Here is a 17267-nt window from a genome sequence, read left to right as displayed (position 1 = left end):
CTGCACACCACTGATCAGCTTTAGAGGGCAGCTTCAGTTAAAAAGAGGTTACTCTGAAGAAGGATTGTATCTCAGCAGTAGAGTACAGTGTACAGTGGTACCTTGGGTTACAAACGCTTCATGTTACATACGCTTCAGGTTACAGACTCCCCTAACCCAGAAATAGTGCTTCAGGTTAAGAACTTTGCTTCAGGATGAGGACAGAAATTGTGCTCCAGCAGTGTGGCAGCAGCGGGAGGCCCCATTAGCTAAAGTGGTGCTTCAGGTTAAGAACAGTTTCAGGTTAAGAACGGACCTCCGGAACGAATTAAGTACTTAACCCAAGGTACCACTGTGTCTGCTTTCCCAGGTGTAATTCCCAGCATCTCCAGGTAGGACTGGGAATGTCTGGCCTGAAACCCCTGGAGAGAGCGCCTGCCAGTCATTGTGGACAGTAATGTTCAATATAGGCCAATGTTCTGAGTTCCTATGTTCCTGTCTCTGCGGTGGCCAAGGTCTAGTCTAGAGAAGAAAAGCAGGAAGGGAGGAAGCAGCAACATCCTCCGGGGGAAAATAAAAACCTTCTCTTTTCCTTCTCTTTTGTTAGCACAATCCAATGGCCTGTTGGGATTGAATCAGCCGGCAGCAGAGCCCTGCGGCCTCATCCTGATGTCCCCTGTTGAGGAGTCACCTGCCGAGCTGGCTGGTGGAATCCTGTCCCTCGTCTCCCCACCTGTCTCAGAGCCGTCGGAAGGAGCTCCAGACACTGCAAGTGTGTCGTCGTCGTCTGCGGCTCCTGGAGCGGAGACTCCAGCCACTGAACTGGGCAGAAGCACCAGCTCAGCGCCAGACGCGGAGAAAGAGGGGAAGAAGAGCAAGCAGCACCTATACTGTCCCACTTGCAAGGTGACAGTTAACTCTGCCTCGCAGCTCGAGGCTCACAATTCTGGTAAGAAGGAGCCCTTTGTTGGCTAAATCCCAGAAAAGTTGGGGCCAGCCTCCACATACACGTACGTGTGTTCGGAGCCGATTGCATGCAGCCCATGGAGACTCACTTCCCCCTCTGAAATGTGTTTGTCCAGTTATCTAGCTACTGATGATGGGTGAGAACTCATCCCATAGCAGCAGTAGGAGGGAAAATATTTTCCTCGTTGCGCAGAAATAATTATCTGTACACAGCCTAAGGGGTGTAGCATCCCGCCTCATTGCCCCGGTCTACGTGATATCTGAGGATGGTAAAATTGCAGACCTATCTTTTAAGGCCATGCTTTCCCAGATTCCCCTAAAAACAGAAACTAAATTTTGCCCCAAGGAAACCCAAATGTTGTTCTAAAATGAAAGGTTTCTGATTTGCATAACTTTAGGCCGATCCGCTGATAATAAACCTGTGTTCAGAACCTGAATGTTAGCTTGGCACCGTTTAGGATTTTGTGGCATGGAGCAGTGAAGGAGACGATACGAAGATGTTAGCAGATAGTTGCCCAGTGTGTACACAATGTTCTTACAAGCTTTAAGAACAAACCTTGGCTTCTGTTTGGGGGTTTGTTTGGAGAGAAACACAACATGGGTGTGAGTTCCTACGTAACAAACCCGACTCTTGTCTTGTTCCTACCTTATTTCCACCCGTGTGTGGCATTGGTCAGTAATGGAAGAGGAGTAAAGTGTTTGTGCTCATTAAACCATAGTTTATTGTAATCTGTGGTCTAACGTTGCATGTGAACAAGCTCAGTGGATATGGAAAATGTGACTTTAAGGCCGTGAGGGTGAGATAGTGTACAGAAACCTCCTGCCTTGAACACAGGAATCTTTTGCTGACATTGCCTCCCGGACTTTGAAATAACCACTCACCTGGTCTCCTCTGGTGAAAGTTTCCTCCAAGTGGCTAGGTAGAAAACTTGATAACAACTGCCTCTTTTTTTATTTTTATGTCACCACTTACTGCATGGTTCGGTGAGGGTGGGCTAGTAAGTTTTTTTGGGAGGGGGGCGTTATTTGCAAGGGCACTGACTGCAATACTTTCAAATACCATTATAAACCCACAGCATGTCTAGAGGGGAAAGCTGAGATCCCAGATTCTATTCAGACAAAAAACCTCTGGCTTTTATGGCTGTATACACATTACTCGTTACTCTGGCTCGAGTGCACTCCCACTCCTGGTATTTGAAGCCAAGTACTCATGACGTTAGCCACAATTCCTAGGTATCTTGTAGTTTCTTGAGAAACACCCCTGTTTGATGTGCTTTCCCTCTGTTCTAAAGCTTCCATCTGATTGATGTGCTTTCCCTCTGTTCTAAAGCTTCCATCTGATTGGAAAAAGCAACCTTGCAGTTAAGCTGAATGAAGTGTGTACATTTTGGGCTTCTGTTGTGCATGTGCAAATGACAGCTCCTCTGATGTGTACAGCCGCATGAAAATGCAACTTGAAGCACAGTAGGGGGGAAAGCAACCTTGCTGCCTTTTAAGCTGCTGATGGGTACATAACCTATATTTCAAATCTGAGGGAGAGCAGCTTTGTGTCTTCCTGTATCCTACGTGTAATGGGAATTGGGGTTGCTTGTGCGTAAACTGCAAACTGCTCCAAGCTAGCCGTGTAGCTAAAACTTTCCCCGGTTGACAGCCCTTGAAACGCGACTGTCTTAGTCACTGGCAGAATCCGTCAGTGGGCGGGACCTAAATTTCTTCCAACATAAAAGTTGCTTGACACCAAGTCTCCTCCTAGATTCTCTGCGTGGAAGCCTTCTGCGCAGCGTGGGCGTGCCAAGCGGAGGTCCTGTGCTCTCTCCGCTGATTTCACTGGAAGAGTCTCTGAGCCTCCCCTCCACCTTGCTCCCGGCTTCCCCTTTCTCCCTGGTGTCCCCTGGATTTCTTTCCCCTGTGGGAACCCTCTCTCTCTCCTTGCTAGTTCCCTCCCCTGCATCACTGGAGCGACTTTCCTCTCCTCTTCCCTCTGATGGCAGTTCCCTGACATTACGGTGCCAACCTGAGATCTTCTTGCTGCAAGCCTTACATAACATAGGTTTCTTTTAGCATCTCCTCCATTCCATCTAAAACTGTTCCGGCGTGGCAGGCTTGGGCTTTTTGTCATGTTTAGTAACATCTATTTCTCCCTCCCTTTCTTCTCTCCCCCCCCCCCCCCCCGTTTCTCCTGATGAAGGATTTTTATGAACTCGGGAAGCTTGCTTGCTTCTTTGTGACTCCTTAGTTGATCCAAATAAAAGTTGCTTTTAAATTCTATGCAGAACTTTCTCTTGGTGAGATAACAAAGGGCATCCCGCATTGCTCTCACCCTTAATTTTTCAGGCTGTCATTTTTGATGACTTACACTTTCAAACAGGACAAGGAATTGAAATAATCAGAGTAGCTAGAAATAAACAAATATATATATATATGAATTCATTTGGGATTTGTCTTTGCTTTCCTATTCAACTTCAGCACCAGGGAAGATAATGCAGTTTGTGATCCCTGGAGCGTATTTGAAATATCAGTGTGATTCAGGCATAATAAGATTAACATATATAATATACAGCACAAAAAGAACACATAAACATACACCATAGTGTTTGTTTTTTTAAAATAATGGGTAGGGGACACTTCAGTTTTGAATTTAGCAGAAAGCAATGCATAGAACTATTCCTATGTTCATAAAAGCTGGCGCCAAACCATATACCCTTGACTCATGGCAGATAAGGACAGCTGTCCTTGGAATATATGGCACAGCCTACTGCACTTTTTTTGAAAAAGGAAAAAAGCCAGGGCTACAAATTTAGAAATAGGCTTGGAGCAAGGGAAGGAGCTCAGAAATCCTTTGTAGTTTTCACTAACACACACACATGCTGAGAAAACAACAATAATGCACTACCTCAGGGGGGGGGGAGGGGCAGGATCCCACTGACAGGCCAGATCCTGAACTCCCCCACCTCAGCTGGCTCCATTGACAGGTAGGTGGGGCTACCCACTTGACAATCACCTGAGGTCAGCTGGCTCCCTTTTTCCTTTGCAGCACAGCTTGAGTTAAAGCCAGGATGAAAAGGAAGAACATTCCTCTGCAGGTGTGGTTTGGAGTCAAACCACGCCTGCAAAAGAACTCAGGGAGGCTGACCAGCTGTGACTTCAGTCCTCACTTTTGCAAGAATCAGCTATACAGTGGTACCTCGGGTTACAGACGCTTCAGGTTACATACGCTTCAGGTTACAGACTCCCCTAACCCAGAAATAGTGCTTCAGGTTAAGAACTTTGCTTCAGGGTGAGAACAGGAATCGTGCTCCAGCGGCGTGGCAGCGGTGGGAGGCCCCATTAGCTAAAGTGGTGTCTCAGGTTAAGAACAGTTTCAGGTTAAGAACGGACCTCCGGAACGAATTAAGTACGTAACCAGAGGTACCACTGTATTCCAAAGTTCCAGATTGGGCCTTGCACTTGGCAGCAAGTTTAAAAGTCACTGAGTGCAAGCCCCACAAGCCAAGGAACATTGGGGTGAGCGCTTGCTAGGGTTACTGATTGTTCTTAGTCTCTATCTCCCGCGACACTTGACATCATGTTTGACATCGAATGTGGGTCGGGTGGGCATGGCTTGGGGCCAAATTAGGACCCCTGCCAGGTCTTATTCGGCCTGCAGGCTAGATGTTCTCCTTTTCTGTCCAACACTCTCCTTTGCGAAGACTCTTGGCAAGGCTAAATCACAGAGTCTTTGTTCTGTTCAGCATGTAGCCACTGCTAGATGAGAATTACGAGGTCACTCAGGGAGACTGCCTAAGGTTGCACTTGTTAAGGGCTAGTATTTCCAGTGTGGCAGCAGCTGCCTTCATTCTGGTATCCTTTGACCCCATACATGCCTCTTATCCTGAAACTCCTCACATTTCCAAGAGCCAAGGAGCTGTCGCTGCTTCTCCTTGAACTCATCCGCTCTCTCTTTTTCCCCCTCCCCCAGGAGCAAAGCACAAGTCAATGCTGGAAGGCCAAGCCGTTCTGCCAAGGCGAGGCAGGGGCAAGATCCTCTCTCGAGTAGGGCACAAGCCCAAGCGGATTGGCAGCAAAGGCAGCCTCAGCATCCAAAACAAAGCCTTCCAATGCCAGGTGTGCGAGATCTTTGTCAACTCAGAAACCCAGCTCAATCAGGTAAGCAGAATGGTCCAGGCAGAAAAAGAGTTTCTCCTTTGGCTGCTCTGATTGGCCGTACTGTTATGACGTGGGTCGTGAGACCGATATTCCTGAGGCCAAAATATTTCTTGAAAAAAATCCACAGTTGAAACTTGCTGATTCAGAGCTGTGCACGGCTATTGCTATTTCCCCTCTGTGGCTGCTTTGCTGGCCTTATTTTAGGGTTTCTTCTCCTTCCTAAAGTGATCCCAGCCAGGCGGGGATCATATAAACATTAACTCAGCCATTCACATTTCACGACTTCACTGAAAGAAAACAAATGTACTTCAGAGTTAGGGGAATAATTCTGCATTTCGTGATCTGAGATGGGAAAGAAGCGCTTTTACCCTCCTTAGATGTTATGTTACTCCTGAAAACCCACAGTGGAAGTAAACACGTTAGTTTTCCATTTGCCACATAACTCTTTGTTTTAGCTACAACAGACAAACATTTCTACAAACCTTCTGAGATTTTTCAGTGAAGTTTCCAGGCTGGGTTTCCCCCTAAAATTCTAGAGTTGGAGCTGTTGGAAGCAGAATCTTTAACCTGGACATATTTAGCTACCGTAATTCTGAAATTTAAAAAGATTTCCACCATATTTGAGAGCTTTTTTCAACTTCAGTTGAATAAAATGTGAATAAGAAATACTCTAGGTGAATATTTTTTTGGGGGGGAAATGGGTGTTCCTCAAAATTTTTGAGAGAGGTGATCCCCCTGCACTGCGCGCTCTCTCTTTCTTATTTACAGATTTCCCCCCAAATTTGTATTGTGGAGTTTCCACTGAAAAACAAATTGCATGAGGAAATTGGTCCCCTCACCAAGTGATAGCATCAGGTTCAAGTAAAGGACAGAGAGTAGCAATCATTTTTGACAAAGGAATAAACTTTAAAACCCAGTTGATATTGAAAGACAAGAATAGTGGATGCATATTAAAGGAACAATGAATGGTAATAATATTTTTTTATAAAAAAAACCCTGTTCTATATTTGCATCAAACTAGAAACGACTTTTGTTCAGAATGTATGATTTTAAATTCAATAAATTTGCTGAAGGAGAAGCCATGCTAGGGGGCAACTTCAACCTTAATGTACCAGGAGTTGAGCAAGGGCGCCACCTGGAGGACCTTTTTAAAAATAGGCAAAAATACCCTCAAACTACTACAACTCTTCCAAAAATGGGGCTTATATGATTAAATGGAGTGAAGAAAATATATTTGAAAAAATCAGTTTTTGTGGGGATGATTAAGGAGGCAGGAGAGGATATATTATTTAATCATATCCTTCCTAACTTGCACTAGTAAGTTCCATATTCTAGCAGAGTTCCAAACATCCCCCTTTTTAAATTACGCAGCGATCAGCTTGTTACTGACTCATCTGAGTCTTACTGTTAAAGATTCCTTCCTGGTAAAATCCCTTCTAATCCCTCTTTAAAAGAATAAACACAAGAATCTGTTTAATGTTAATATAAAAGTAGCTTACTCACAGATTCATTCAGGTTCACAGACGTATCCCTGAAGGCAGGCTTAGGTTACATAACAACTAGAACTATTCCATAAAGAAGTTAGTAAAAAGAAGAAAAAATCTAAGTCAAGGGTACACAGTATGGTTGTACCTTGGTTTTTGAACAGCTTAGTTCTTGAACGCTTTGACTCCTGAACACCGCAAACCCGGAAGTGACTGTTCTGGTTTGCAAACTATTTTTGGAACCCGAATGTCTGATGGGGCTTTGGTTTCCGAACGTTTTGGAAGTTGAACGGACTTCTGGAACGGATTCCGTTCGACTTCCAAGGTACGACTGTATTTAAAAAAGTGATGGCACTAAAACTCTCTCATAAAACATCTGCACAGAATTTGCCTCCTTTTATTCTAAATTATGTACATTGCAATCACCTAATAAAAAAAGGTCTCCACAATTTATTAGAAAACTTAACCTGTACCCGTCCTGTGGAATGCCCTCCCATCAGATATCAAGGAAATAAAAAAGCGATCTGACTTTTAGGTAAACATAAAGGGACCCCTGACCATTAGGTCCAGTCATGGCTGACTCTGGGGTTGCGGCACTCATCTCGCTTTATTGGCCGAGGGAGCCGGCGTACAGCTTCCGGGTCATGTGGCCAGCATGACTAAGCCGCTTCTGGCGAACCAGAGCAGCACACGGAAATGCAGTTTACCTTCCCGCCGGAGCAGTACCTATTTATCTACTTGCACTGGTGTGCTTTTGAACTGCTAGGCGGGCAGGAGCAGGGACCGAGCAACGGGAGCTCACCCCGTCGTGGGGATTCGAACCGCCGACCTTCTGATCGGCAAGTCCTAGGCTCAGTTGTTTAACCCACAGCGCCACCCGCGTCCCTTTGATCTGAAGGGACACCTGAAGGCAGCCCTGTTTAGGGAAGTTTTTAATGTTTAACGTCTGATGTCTCCACCCACAGCACATGAACAGCAGGAGGCATAAGGACAGACTGGCAGGGAAGCCAGCAAAGCCCAAATACAGCCCATACAGCAAGCTGCAGAAGAATACGGCCCTGGCAGTGAGTATTCTGAAGGTACTTGTCACTCGAGGTGCTGACCAACTGCACGGCTTATTGGAAAATACCTTTAAAGAGCGGCTGGAGCTATGGGTTTGCTCTGGGGATCCTGGTCTCCCTTCTTGGTCTAGGTGCTGAACAGTCTGCAGCACAACTTCAGGCATTGTTGTCATTGGGAAGTTAGAGAGAGATAGGTAATGGCATGACATGGGAGGAGGGCACTAGTTCAGCAGTAGAGCACCAGCTTTTTTAAAAAGCTGAGCAGTCAGCTTTTGAAATCACAAATGAAACCGTAGGAATGCCAATTTTATCCACATCTTTTTGAATTCATTCTTTTTGGGAGGGGATCAAGTGTTATTAGGTGTGGTGGGTGGGCTGCTAACTGTAAACTGTAAGCTGAATCCATGGTCCAAGGCAACAACAGGATTTTGGGGACATTCTCAGTGTTTTACTAAGGTTTTTAAATACTTAACATCTATAAAGAGCGGTGCCAGGGCTTGAGTTTGCTTCGGAAAGTACAGCATGACCCTGGAAGCCAAGTCCACAATCTCGGATGTGGTTCGGGTTGGCCTTACTGCTCAGTATGGCAGAAGTGCCCTCTGTGCATGCTCAGGAGCATCATTCGCCTTTACTGCTATTTCACACCTTCCGGAGCTAAGCCAAGGCTTTCAAAACAGATTCTGGGCTTGGGGCCTAGTAGGGCCCAGCTTAAGTTAAGCGCTAGAGATTTAAAGTCATGGTCCACTGTGTCCCCCCTCTCCTATTGCAGCTCGTTGATTCACGTGGTGCGTGTCTCTCTCTTTCTCTTTCTGTGTGTCTCTGCCCCCGCCCTCCTTCTCTCCTTCCCACAGTCCAAACTGGCTTTGCAGAAGCACCTTACGAAGACCTTGGCTGCACGGTTCCTGCCGGGGCCCCTCACCCCAGCCACCATGTGTGCTCTTCCCAGCCCGCTAACGCTCCGACCAGCTGCCGCTACCCTCTTCCAAGCTCCCATCTTTGGACCAGCGCTTTTCCGAACCCCCCCAGGCCCTGTGCGAGCAGCTACAGGCCCTATCGTCTTTGCCCCCTACTAGAGAACTTTGGCACGGTTTTTTGGGTTCGTTTAGTTAACCAATGTGGGGAAGATCAGGGCAGAAGCAGTACAGGGAAGGAGGGCATCTTCATCAGGCTGTACTCTGAGCAGAGGCAAACCAGAAACCTTCCACTGCTTTAAGCGCCAATCTTTTCATCTCCGTTTCCGCCTATGTCATTGTTTCGATTACACATTGGGGAAAGAGAGTATTCCCCTCGGTCCGCCTGTGTTGTCCTCCCTCTTAGTTTCAGGCAGGCCTGCGATGCGCCAGGTTTTCAGGCATTGGTTGATCTACCTAGGAGCACAACCCACCTTATCCAGGTGAGCAGGTGGAGCTTGTCAAGAACATTTAGTTCATTAGAAATCTGGACATCTGGAGGTGCCATTTTACACAGGGTTACTGCGATCCAGGAGCCATGTGAGATTCAGTGTCTGGGGTTTGCTGGGTGGTGAATAACTGAGGTCCAAAGAGGATGTGATGTGGGATTGGAACTACTCACCTTTTCAACAAGCAAATGTGGGGGGAGGCCAGGTTTAGATTGGGGGGGGGGCTCTCCCCGCATGCTGTAGCCCTGATCCAGATCACTTCCTCCCCCCCCCCCCGGCTGCTTTTTCAAAATAAAGAAGACATAAGGAGTTCCTGTCACAGAACCTTAACGCCATGTCTGCTTGGTCCTAAGACTCTGGCATGTAGGTGAATGTCGGTATTTCTCCCTTTAATGAGAGGTACTAGAATACCCCGTACTACTGAAGGGATTGAGCTAGTTTGTTGAGTAGAAACATTAGAGGGAAAATGAGGGTATGCACAAAAGGAGTATTTCTCATACGAACAAAAGTAGTTACACACACAGACACACAGAGAGTACAGATTGAACCCTCCCCACCATCTCAAGCCTTAATGTTTAATGTCAGGTGGCAAAAATATTTTTTTTAAAAAAAAAAGTTTTCAAAATGACCAAATGGTTTTCAGATTAGGAACTGAAAAGCCCAGATTTTGCTTTCTTCTTGGGTTCATGTGTGTGTTTAAAAGAGAGAGAGAGAGAATGTGAAGGAGTGTTGCATCGGTTTTAGGTGCAAAATGAGCCAGAACTTTGGGTTTTTTTTTCATTTTTTGAAACAGTATTTTTATCCACAGCTTTGGAAAGTGAATAGGATTTAGATGTGCTTTGGAAAAGGAGTATCCAAGAGCCAGGAGTTCTCAGCTATTAGGACCACTCATACTTTACATGACACTTGTGTTTTTTCACACATGCAACAGTGTCTGGTGTCATGAGAGTTGCAGCATGTGAAGGGAAGGTTATGTTCTTTAAACACGTAGTGAACGTACACCAGGAAGTCATGAGTGTCCCATCACGTGTCCATGAGTGTTTAGAGATGTTAGACTCCTCTTTAATGTTTTACATATTCATGTCTGTGCAGTATGGATCATCCCCCAATGTAGGGTTCAGTTGGACACTACTGGCTGGGGAAGGAGGTTTGTGTGAAATAGGAACGTCAGGGAGCATTTTCAAAAGATCTTGCTGGTGTTGTCTGTGTGTTGGTGGATACCCAGATTTCGGCTTTTGGTTGCAGAGTTCAGAAGATAAAAGGCTGCTCTTGGGAACAGCTTACCAAGAACCAGTTCCGATGTAACGCTTTTGCATCTATCACAGATCTTGCAGCTTATTCCTAGAAAACACTGTGAGCTGAAGTCAGATCCCTGGATACGTCAGGTTCATTCTAAACATCAGCCGCTGAGTTCCTAGAATCAAAAGGCTAGAAATAATTGTAAACTACTGTCCTTTCTCCTATGCTGCAAGATAGGATGGGATTGTCCTTCTGCTTTCCCCTGCTCTTTACTGCTGAATCGGAGCAAACATCAGTTGGGTTAGAGCGGGTTTTCCTGGGGAAAGCAGCGGCACAAATGGAAAAGTTTTCTAGGACAAGTGAAGTGTGGATGAGCCTGCTGTCAGCCTGCACAATCCACGCCACAGACTGGAATAATAATAATAATAATAATAATAATAATAATAATAATAATAATAAATTTATTTGTACCCCGCCCATCTGGCTGGCAAGTGCCTTCAAAGCACAAAGCTCTCTGTTCCTTTAGCAAGGGAAGCAGACTGCATGCTGGAAGGAAAATAATAGGAGAGCCCTCCGTCATCAATGGCTGCTTGCATACCTTACACTGAACGCACATAGCTGGGGAGTGATTCGCTTTGGTTGCTTACCAACTACCGCACTTCTGCGTCCAACAACGGAAACAGGAGGTGAATTGGTAAAATGCCCCGCCACCTGGCAGGAAAATACAAACGACCAGTTTACCAAGTGGTGACAGGTGCACCCCAGTGACATTACCCCTGGGTGAACTAAAATGCAAGGACATGCACACTATCAGAAGTGATTATTAAATTTGCCAGACAATTGTGTATTGAAGAGAGAGTGCCCTAAAACCTAATAGCCACTTCCTCCCCTTTGATTGTCTTAGGACTTGGTGCATCAGCAGACCAAAGTGGTACTTCTGCCACAAACTGACAGGTGCATCAAGAGAGGGTTCCAGGAGTCCTACCCACCTGGTCCTCCTTCTGTGTCCAAACCTAAACCTACCTTGCCACTCCATCCTGTGCCCTTCTCAGCCAAGTGGTAGAGCCCCACAGCTGCTTCCCTCCCTGAACGCCACCTCCTTGTGTAACCCTGTCCTTTCTCAGTTCTGCAAGCTGTCACACAGTGGTCTTTTCCAGCCCTGCCACTTGAGCTCCTCTAATTGGAGGTGGCAGAAACTCAACTTGGGACGTTGTACTCACCAGGCATGTGCTCTGCCACCACTTAAGCAGTGGCCCCGCTCCATCAAGTGTTGAGCGGTTCTCCTGGCTACAATTCTGAGAAGTCTCTTCTTTGCTTGGGGCACCACAGATTCTAAAGACTGGGGGTGCCAACACTGAAGGAAAACAGCAAGTGCAGATGATCCTGGGCTTCATGTCCAGGGTACAAACATCCCAAAGGAATCTGGACTGGCTTCTGCTGGGATTCCGAAGAATTGGCTGTACTAGGTTATGCAAAGCAGCGGCATTTCTTTGCCGCCAGGGGTGGTGGTATTCTGCTGCAGAGGTTTTCAACCTTTTTTGGGTCCACAGCTCCCTTGAACAACTGAATTCTTTCTGCGGCACCCCTGTGGGGCTCAGGAGCCTAGTTATGCCACCCCTTGCCTGCAGAGCTGGCAGCCCTTTGCCCCTTTTCAAATACCATTGAATGTTCCCTTAGCTTCTTCTCTGCTCCCCTCTCCTTGAGTCCTCTGGGCAGCCACAGCTGTCGCCCCTGGTCTCTGAACTGCCTCCCCACCTCCCCTTCTCAAAGAGAAGTGCCTCCTCACACTGCCCCACAGGGGCCTGAGGAGCACCCCTGGCCATCCCCAGAGGCACCATTCGCCTGGGGAGCTTATAGCCAGGGCTGCTGCAATAAATAGCTGTGCAAGCCTTTGGGAGGCAGAGACGTGAGAAGGCATCAGAGGAGGGAGGGAAAGACAGAGGCTAGTGTTGCCCGCGGCACCCCTGACCATCATTCAAGGCACCCCAGGGTGCCACGGCACACTGGTTGAAAACCACTGTTCTAGTGGTTAAGAGAGCTGTCAACAGACTTTAGTCTTATAAACCCACTCCTGAATGCAAACGTATACCCAGCAGCTGTCCCTCAAGGATAATTATGGACCCTACTGGAATAAAAACAGCAAGGTTGCTGGCCATAATGAAGCAACGAGCCATTCTAATCTATGCAAAAATACTAATGAAGCGGCTCAGTTCTTCTTAGGTTTCTTTGCCTGTTTCTGGTTCCTGTACTGTGCTTGTTTCTACTGTATGACAAGGAGGGAGCACATAGCGCGCGCGCACACACACACACACACGCACACACACACACACACACACAGCACCATAGTTTCCTTGCTGCAGTGGTCTCCTTGTTGCAGCTTTGAAATGTACCTTCCTGTCCCAGGGGACACTAAAACCCATTTCCATTTATGGCAGACAACATCAAAAATGTAAAATATGTTCGTTCAAGGAATCAGGACAGGTTAGCCCTACTCCAAAAGCAGTTACAGTTGCTATAACAAGCATATTTAAAGTCTCAGGGTGTAGATCTCACGGGTTCCTTTATGCTTCAGAGAATGCACACAAAATGACATTTCTCTCCATTTGTGTGGCTTTTCAAACATGAGCTTTTGCCGTTTCCCAAGCCAGTAGATGAAGCTCAGCGGGCAGCCTGCCATCTGACAAGAAGAAGCAAGCCAGTCTGATTTGTCTCCCACTTCGGTGGCATTTTGAGAGGGGACTCTCCAGTTTCAAGAGAGACTAGATTTAGATGCATCAAAGAAATGTTTCAGTTAAGCACATTGCAAACTTTGTATGAGAAATCGTGTTGGCCAAAACAGCCCTCTGGTGTCACAGTGTTAGAACGCATAAACAACATATATACAGTGGTGCCTCGCAAGACAAAAAGAATCCGTTCTGTGATTCTCTTCGTCTAGCGGTTTTTTCGTCTTGCGAAGCAAGCCCATTGACGGATTAGCGTATTAGCGCTATTAGCGGCTTTTAGCGGCTTATCTGCTGATCGGATCAGCTGATAAGCGGCTTAGCGGCTTAGAAAAGGGGGGGGAGGGAAAAAAACCCACAGGAACTCGCAAGACATTGTCGTCTTGCGAAGCAAGCCCATAGGAAATTCGTTTTGCGAAGCACCTCCAAAACGGAAAACTCTTTCGTCTAGCGAGTTTTCCGTCTTGCGAGGCATTCGTCTTGCGGGGCACCACTGTAAAGCGTTTTTTTCTTTGCCAGTGTAGCTGAGTCCTGGGGATGAGGACAGATATAATTTTGGTAGAGGGCAGGGGCCAATCTGTAAGCATCTTCACTATGTTCAAGACAAGTGCAAGTCTTTCTCTCCAGTGCCAAGTTGGGGGGGGGGGATAGTTCTGCAAGCACACTTTGGATTATGCCAATTGGCTAGTGCCCGAGACTTCACCAAGGCACACACTCCAACCTCCAGATCAGGCCTTGTCCACACTTCCACTTGTCCACTGCCTAGAAAGCAAGGGTCTGAGCAGCTTCCCGCTTGACCTGTGCTTTCTCCTTTGCTCCATTCATTTCCCAGGGAAATCTCACTCATTAGGAGTGCCGATATCTCTGATGAAGTCAGGTGTGAGGCAGGAGGGCACGGTTTGGGGAAAACGGGCTCACAAGCCAAATCGGAACCTGTGCTATACCTAGTTAGGCCTGTAGAGTAGAGATTCCCCCACACCTCTGTTAGAAGGCAGAGAAAGGACAGGTTTGGTGATAAGAGAGCTAGCAGATTATGCGAGAAAGCAGGGAGAACTACATTCAGGACTTGGGGGGGGGGGCTTGTTACAAGCCCTAGAAAGTTTTAAGAGTCATGACAGGTATACACTTTAACCTCATTTGGGGATTGAGTCTGTTTTGGTGCTAAACTGGACAGGGCAATTCTAGTTTGCTCACTTTTGGAGAGGAGCTGATACGCTGGGAGCTGGAGCTAGTGATGAGAATATCACCGCTGAGAACAGGTACCCTTGGCCTCCAACCCTCTAGCAATTAGCAGACTCTGCAAACAGACTTATGGGTGTGGGTACTATTTTTATAGTACCCACCTACCCCTTAACTGCAGTCACAGCGGGTTTGCCGTAAGAAGTGTGTTTTTGTTTCGTCCATTTGCCGTTGTTTTTGCTTCATGCGGTAGACCTGTAGTCTTGCTTTGTTTAGGCAATGTTAAAACCACAGCAAAGTCATGAGATTCGAACCCTCTGCTCACCAAGGAAGAACGCCACCTTCACCCCATGGCTCTACATTGCCCATACAAAGAGAATGGGCCTGATTCGATTAAGGAGAAGGAAACTCACGTGTAGAACGAGAGGGTCTCCTACCTAAACTTGGACGGTGTTAACAAACTATGTTTCTGTAGCATGATACTCTCAAAATGGATTGAAAACACAACCCCCAGCATTCTTGATTTCCTGTTGCATCTTCTTCCGTTTCTGGTGGATGTTACCAATGCCTTTCTGTTGTAGGGTCCCCTGAATGTTTACTTTTCTGTAAGGTTCTCCGTTTTAGCTGATGCCACCCTTCCTAATTTCAACAACCCACTAGCTTGTCCACTGGGCTCCCCTCTGCTTTTCTTTCTAAGTCGAGGCACTCCAAAGATAACGCCCATCGCTCATGTCTCTTTCCCTGTGTTATTCTCAGTCCTCCTGATATCTGGCCTATCACTGTCCTTTCTGTTCCAGGTTTTACAATGGTGCATCACTGTGCTTCCCTTTCTGGAGATGCAAAGTAGGTTAAGATACTTTACTGGGCCAACCTAGGGCTGCTTCACTCTTTGCGTCTGTAATGTGCACAACAGAAAATACGTTGCAGGTACCTACATTTTTGAAAAACGATGTGGACATGTGACAGACACATATTTTAAACAGTGTGTATACACACCAGGGAGCCACAGTTGGCGTTAGCTTCCCACTGTCTCTCTCTCCACACACTCGCTCACAAGGTGTGAAGACATCCCTAGGTTGGCATAGGAGTATGAAAACTTTTTGAGTTTCAAGCAATTCCTTATCGGGCAAGATAGAGAGCATGCAAATTACCAATAGGTGAAATGTTTGCATTCCTGATAACGGGCTGTTTATTTACAAGCTAGAAAAATCTGCATTGCCCATACTGGGCTGTTTGTAAAGCTACATTCCAAAAATGGCTGAAGAACGTACACCTAGCAACACACATCTCACCAAGCGGTCAGCATTTGCAAAATAGGGCATTGGAGCTATAATAGTAGCGAGCAAGAGATCTCTGCTCTTTAAACCACTTCCTTCCCTTTCTCTCCATGAAAAAGTGTTCTAGGTTCATCTTCGGTCTATGTGGTTCTAGGTTCATCTCCAGTCTATGTGGTTCCAGGTTCATCTCCATTCTGTGCGGTTCTAGGTTCATCTTCATTCTCTGTGGTTCTAGGTTCATCAACATGCTTCCCATCCTCATGGTTCAGAATTGTCCTAGAACAGCTCAATTGCTGTGCCTCTCTTTCTGAGTAGTCCTACCTAGGCTTGCCAACTGGTTGTCCCTATGGCTGTGCTTCCTTTCCTCCCTTTCGGAAATCTTCCTCCCATACCCCGTGGTTTGTTTCTCCCGCCTTCGCTCTTCGTTGCCCTGCTCACAATGGTAGGTCTGGGGAAATGTAGGGAGCTACGTGCCAAGCGCTGGGCGCACTTCGAATCCCAGCGGTGCTGCCTGCAGCTTCATTCGCTACCTTAATATTTCGCGTAAAGCCATAAGACCTTCTGACCAGACTCTCGGCCTAAAGGCAGCTGCCCTCCGCTGCCCACTCCGGCGCTGGTGTTTCGAAACACTCGGCACTTTAACCCCGTTGAAGCCATTCCTTCTGCTAATAATAATATAGCAAGAGGCTGCTTTAGGAACACAATGTGGACGCTTTCTTCCGTCGCCCCTTTTTTCCTTTGTATCCAAAGCATTAATGCCTTTGAACATAGCATATAATGTACTCCAGGTAGTAGGTAGGGCGCCTAGGCCATAGCTCTCAGTAGTGTGTGTGCCCCCACCCTACCCAAAAATGTAAATTTTTCTTCTTTAAAAAAAAAAAGGAGTGATGCGTAACCATGTTTGATCCTTAAAAAAACAAAAAAGTGAAAGGAAAACCCAACACAAATGTAGGGACTTGGGCCAGTACGTTGTTCCCCCCACTCCACCCTCTGATGGTTCAATGTATATTTTTGATGTACTATATATAAATATAAATATATAAAAATGTTGAGATTTAAGTAAAAAAAAATATTTTGATAACCATTGCTCTACTGTGTTACTTGGTCAATAAATGGAACACAGGTGAATGAAGAACAACTCTCGGCTCATTGGTTTGTTGTCGGATGATGGGACAGAGAGCGGCTCAGGCAAGACCAGCTGGACTAGCATAGCGTGATCTGCAGCCACCTCAAAAAAGTGTCCGGAGCCTTTTGAATTCCTTCAGCACTTTCATGTATCCATTGCGAGTTTGCATTGTCTGTTGGGGTTGGAATTTGCAACCCGTTTTCTCTCTGGCTCTGCGGCAGATCAAAGCAGCATTGTAAAATGGGTAGAGTGAGCTCGGGTCTAAGGTCTACACAAACTGGTCTACACAAGTCAGCAAAATGGGGCTGTAAATCTGGACTGCACCACTTCAAATTGCAGCTGGGTAGAATCTCTTCCCCTATACAAAAGAAATATACGTCTGGATGTGGAAAACGGCATTTAGGATGAAGGGTTCAATTCTAGGTTTAACCCTTATATGGGGGGGGGGGCAATCTGCCCCTGCAGAGAGTTGCTGAACTACAATTCTCAGGTGCCACCCCTACTCCACATCTGTAGTGTGTGTGCGTGTGTTTAAATTTCTAATGTTACAAATCTAGCAATAAGTAGATGGGAGTGACCGTGATGGTCTCAAATCCTCTGTAGCCTTTATGTAGCTCAGTGCATCTCTGAGCTCAGCTGCTTGTCCAGATTCTACCATTCTTGAACAGGAACAAAGTGCCAGGGCTGCTCA

At 46.5% G+C, this 17267-nt stretch overlaps 1 protein-coding gene across 9 annotated transcripts in view; it reads left to right on the top strand.

Annotated features, from left to right (window-relative positions):
• The window catches only part of ZNF385C (zinc finger protein 385C), a 160071-nt gene extending 147483 nt beyond the window's left edge, over positions 1 to 12588 (top strand). For 7 of the 9 annotated variants that reach the window (XM_083469872.1, XM_083469870.1, XM_083469873.1 and 4 more), the window contains 4 exons: positions 587 to 928; positions 4904 to 5091; positions 7541 to 7654; positions 8488 to 12588. In XM_083469872.1, the coding sequence (XP_083325998.1) occupies positions 587 to 928; positions 4904 to 5091; positions 7541 to 7654; positions 8488 to 8709 (866 nt within the window). In that variant the 3' untranslated portion in view covers positions 8710 to 12588. The remainder of the gene's footprint in view (positions 1 to 586; positions 929 to 4903; positions 5092 to 7540; positions 7655 to 8487) is intronic. The other 2 variants (XM_083469874.1, XM_083469869.1) reach the window with 1 other exon arrangement.
• Positions 12589 to 17267: the final 4679 nt, after the last annotated feature.

The sequence above is a fragment of the Podarcis liolepis genome, assembly GCF_965112155.1.
Source record: "Podarcis liolepis genome assembly, chromosome: 13".
NCBI lineage: Eukaryota > Metazoa > Chordata > Lepidosauria > Squamata > Lacertidae > Podarcis > Podarcis liolepis.
Note: the sequence above shows the minus strand (reverse complement) of the source record. Positions and strands in the feature narration are given on the sequence as shown.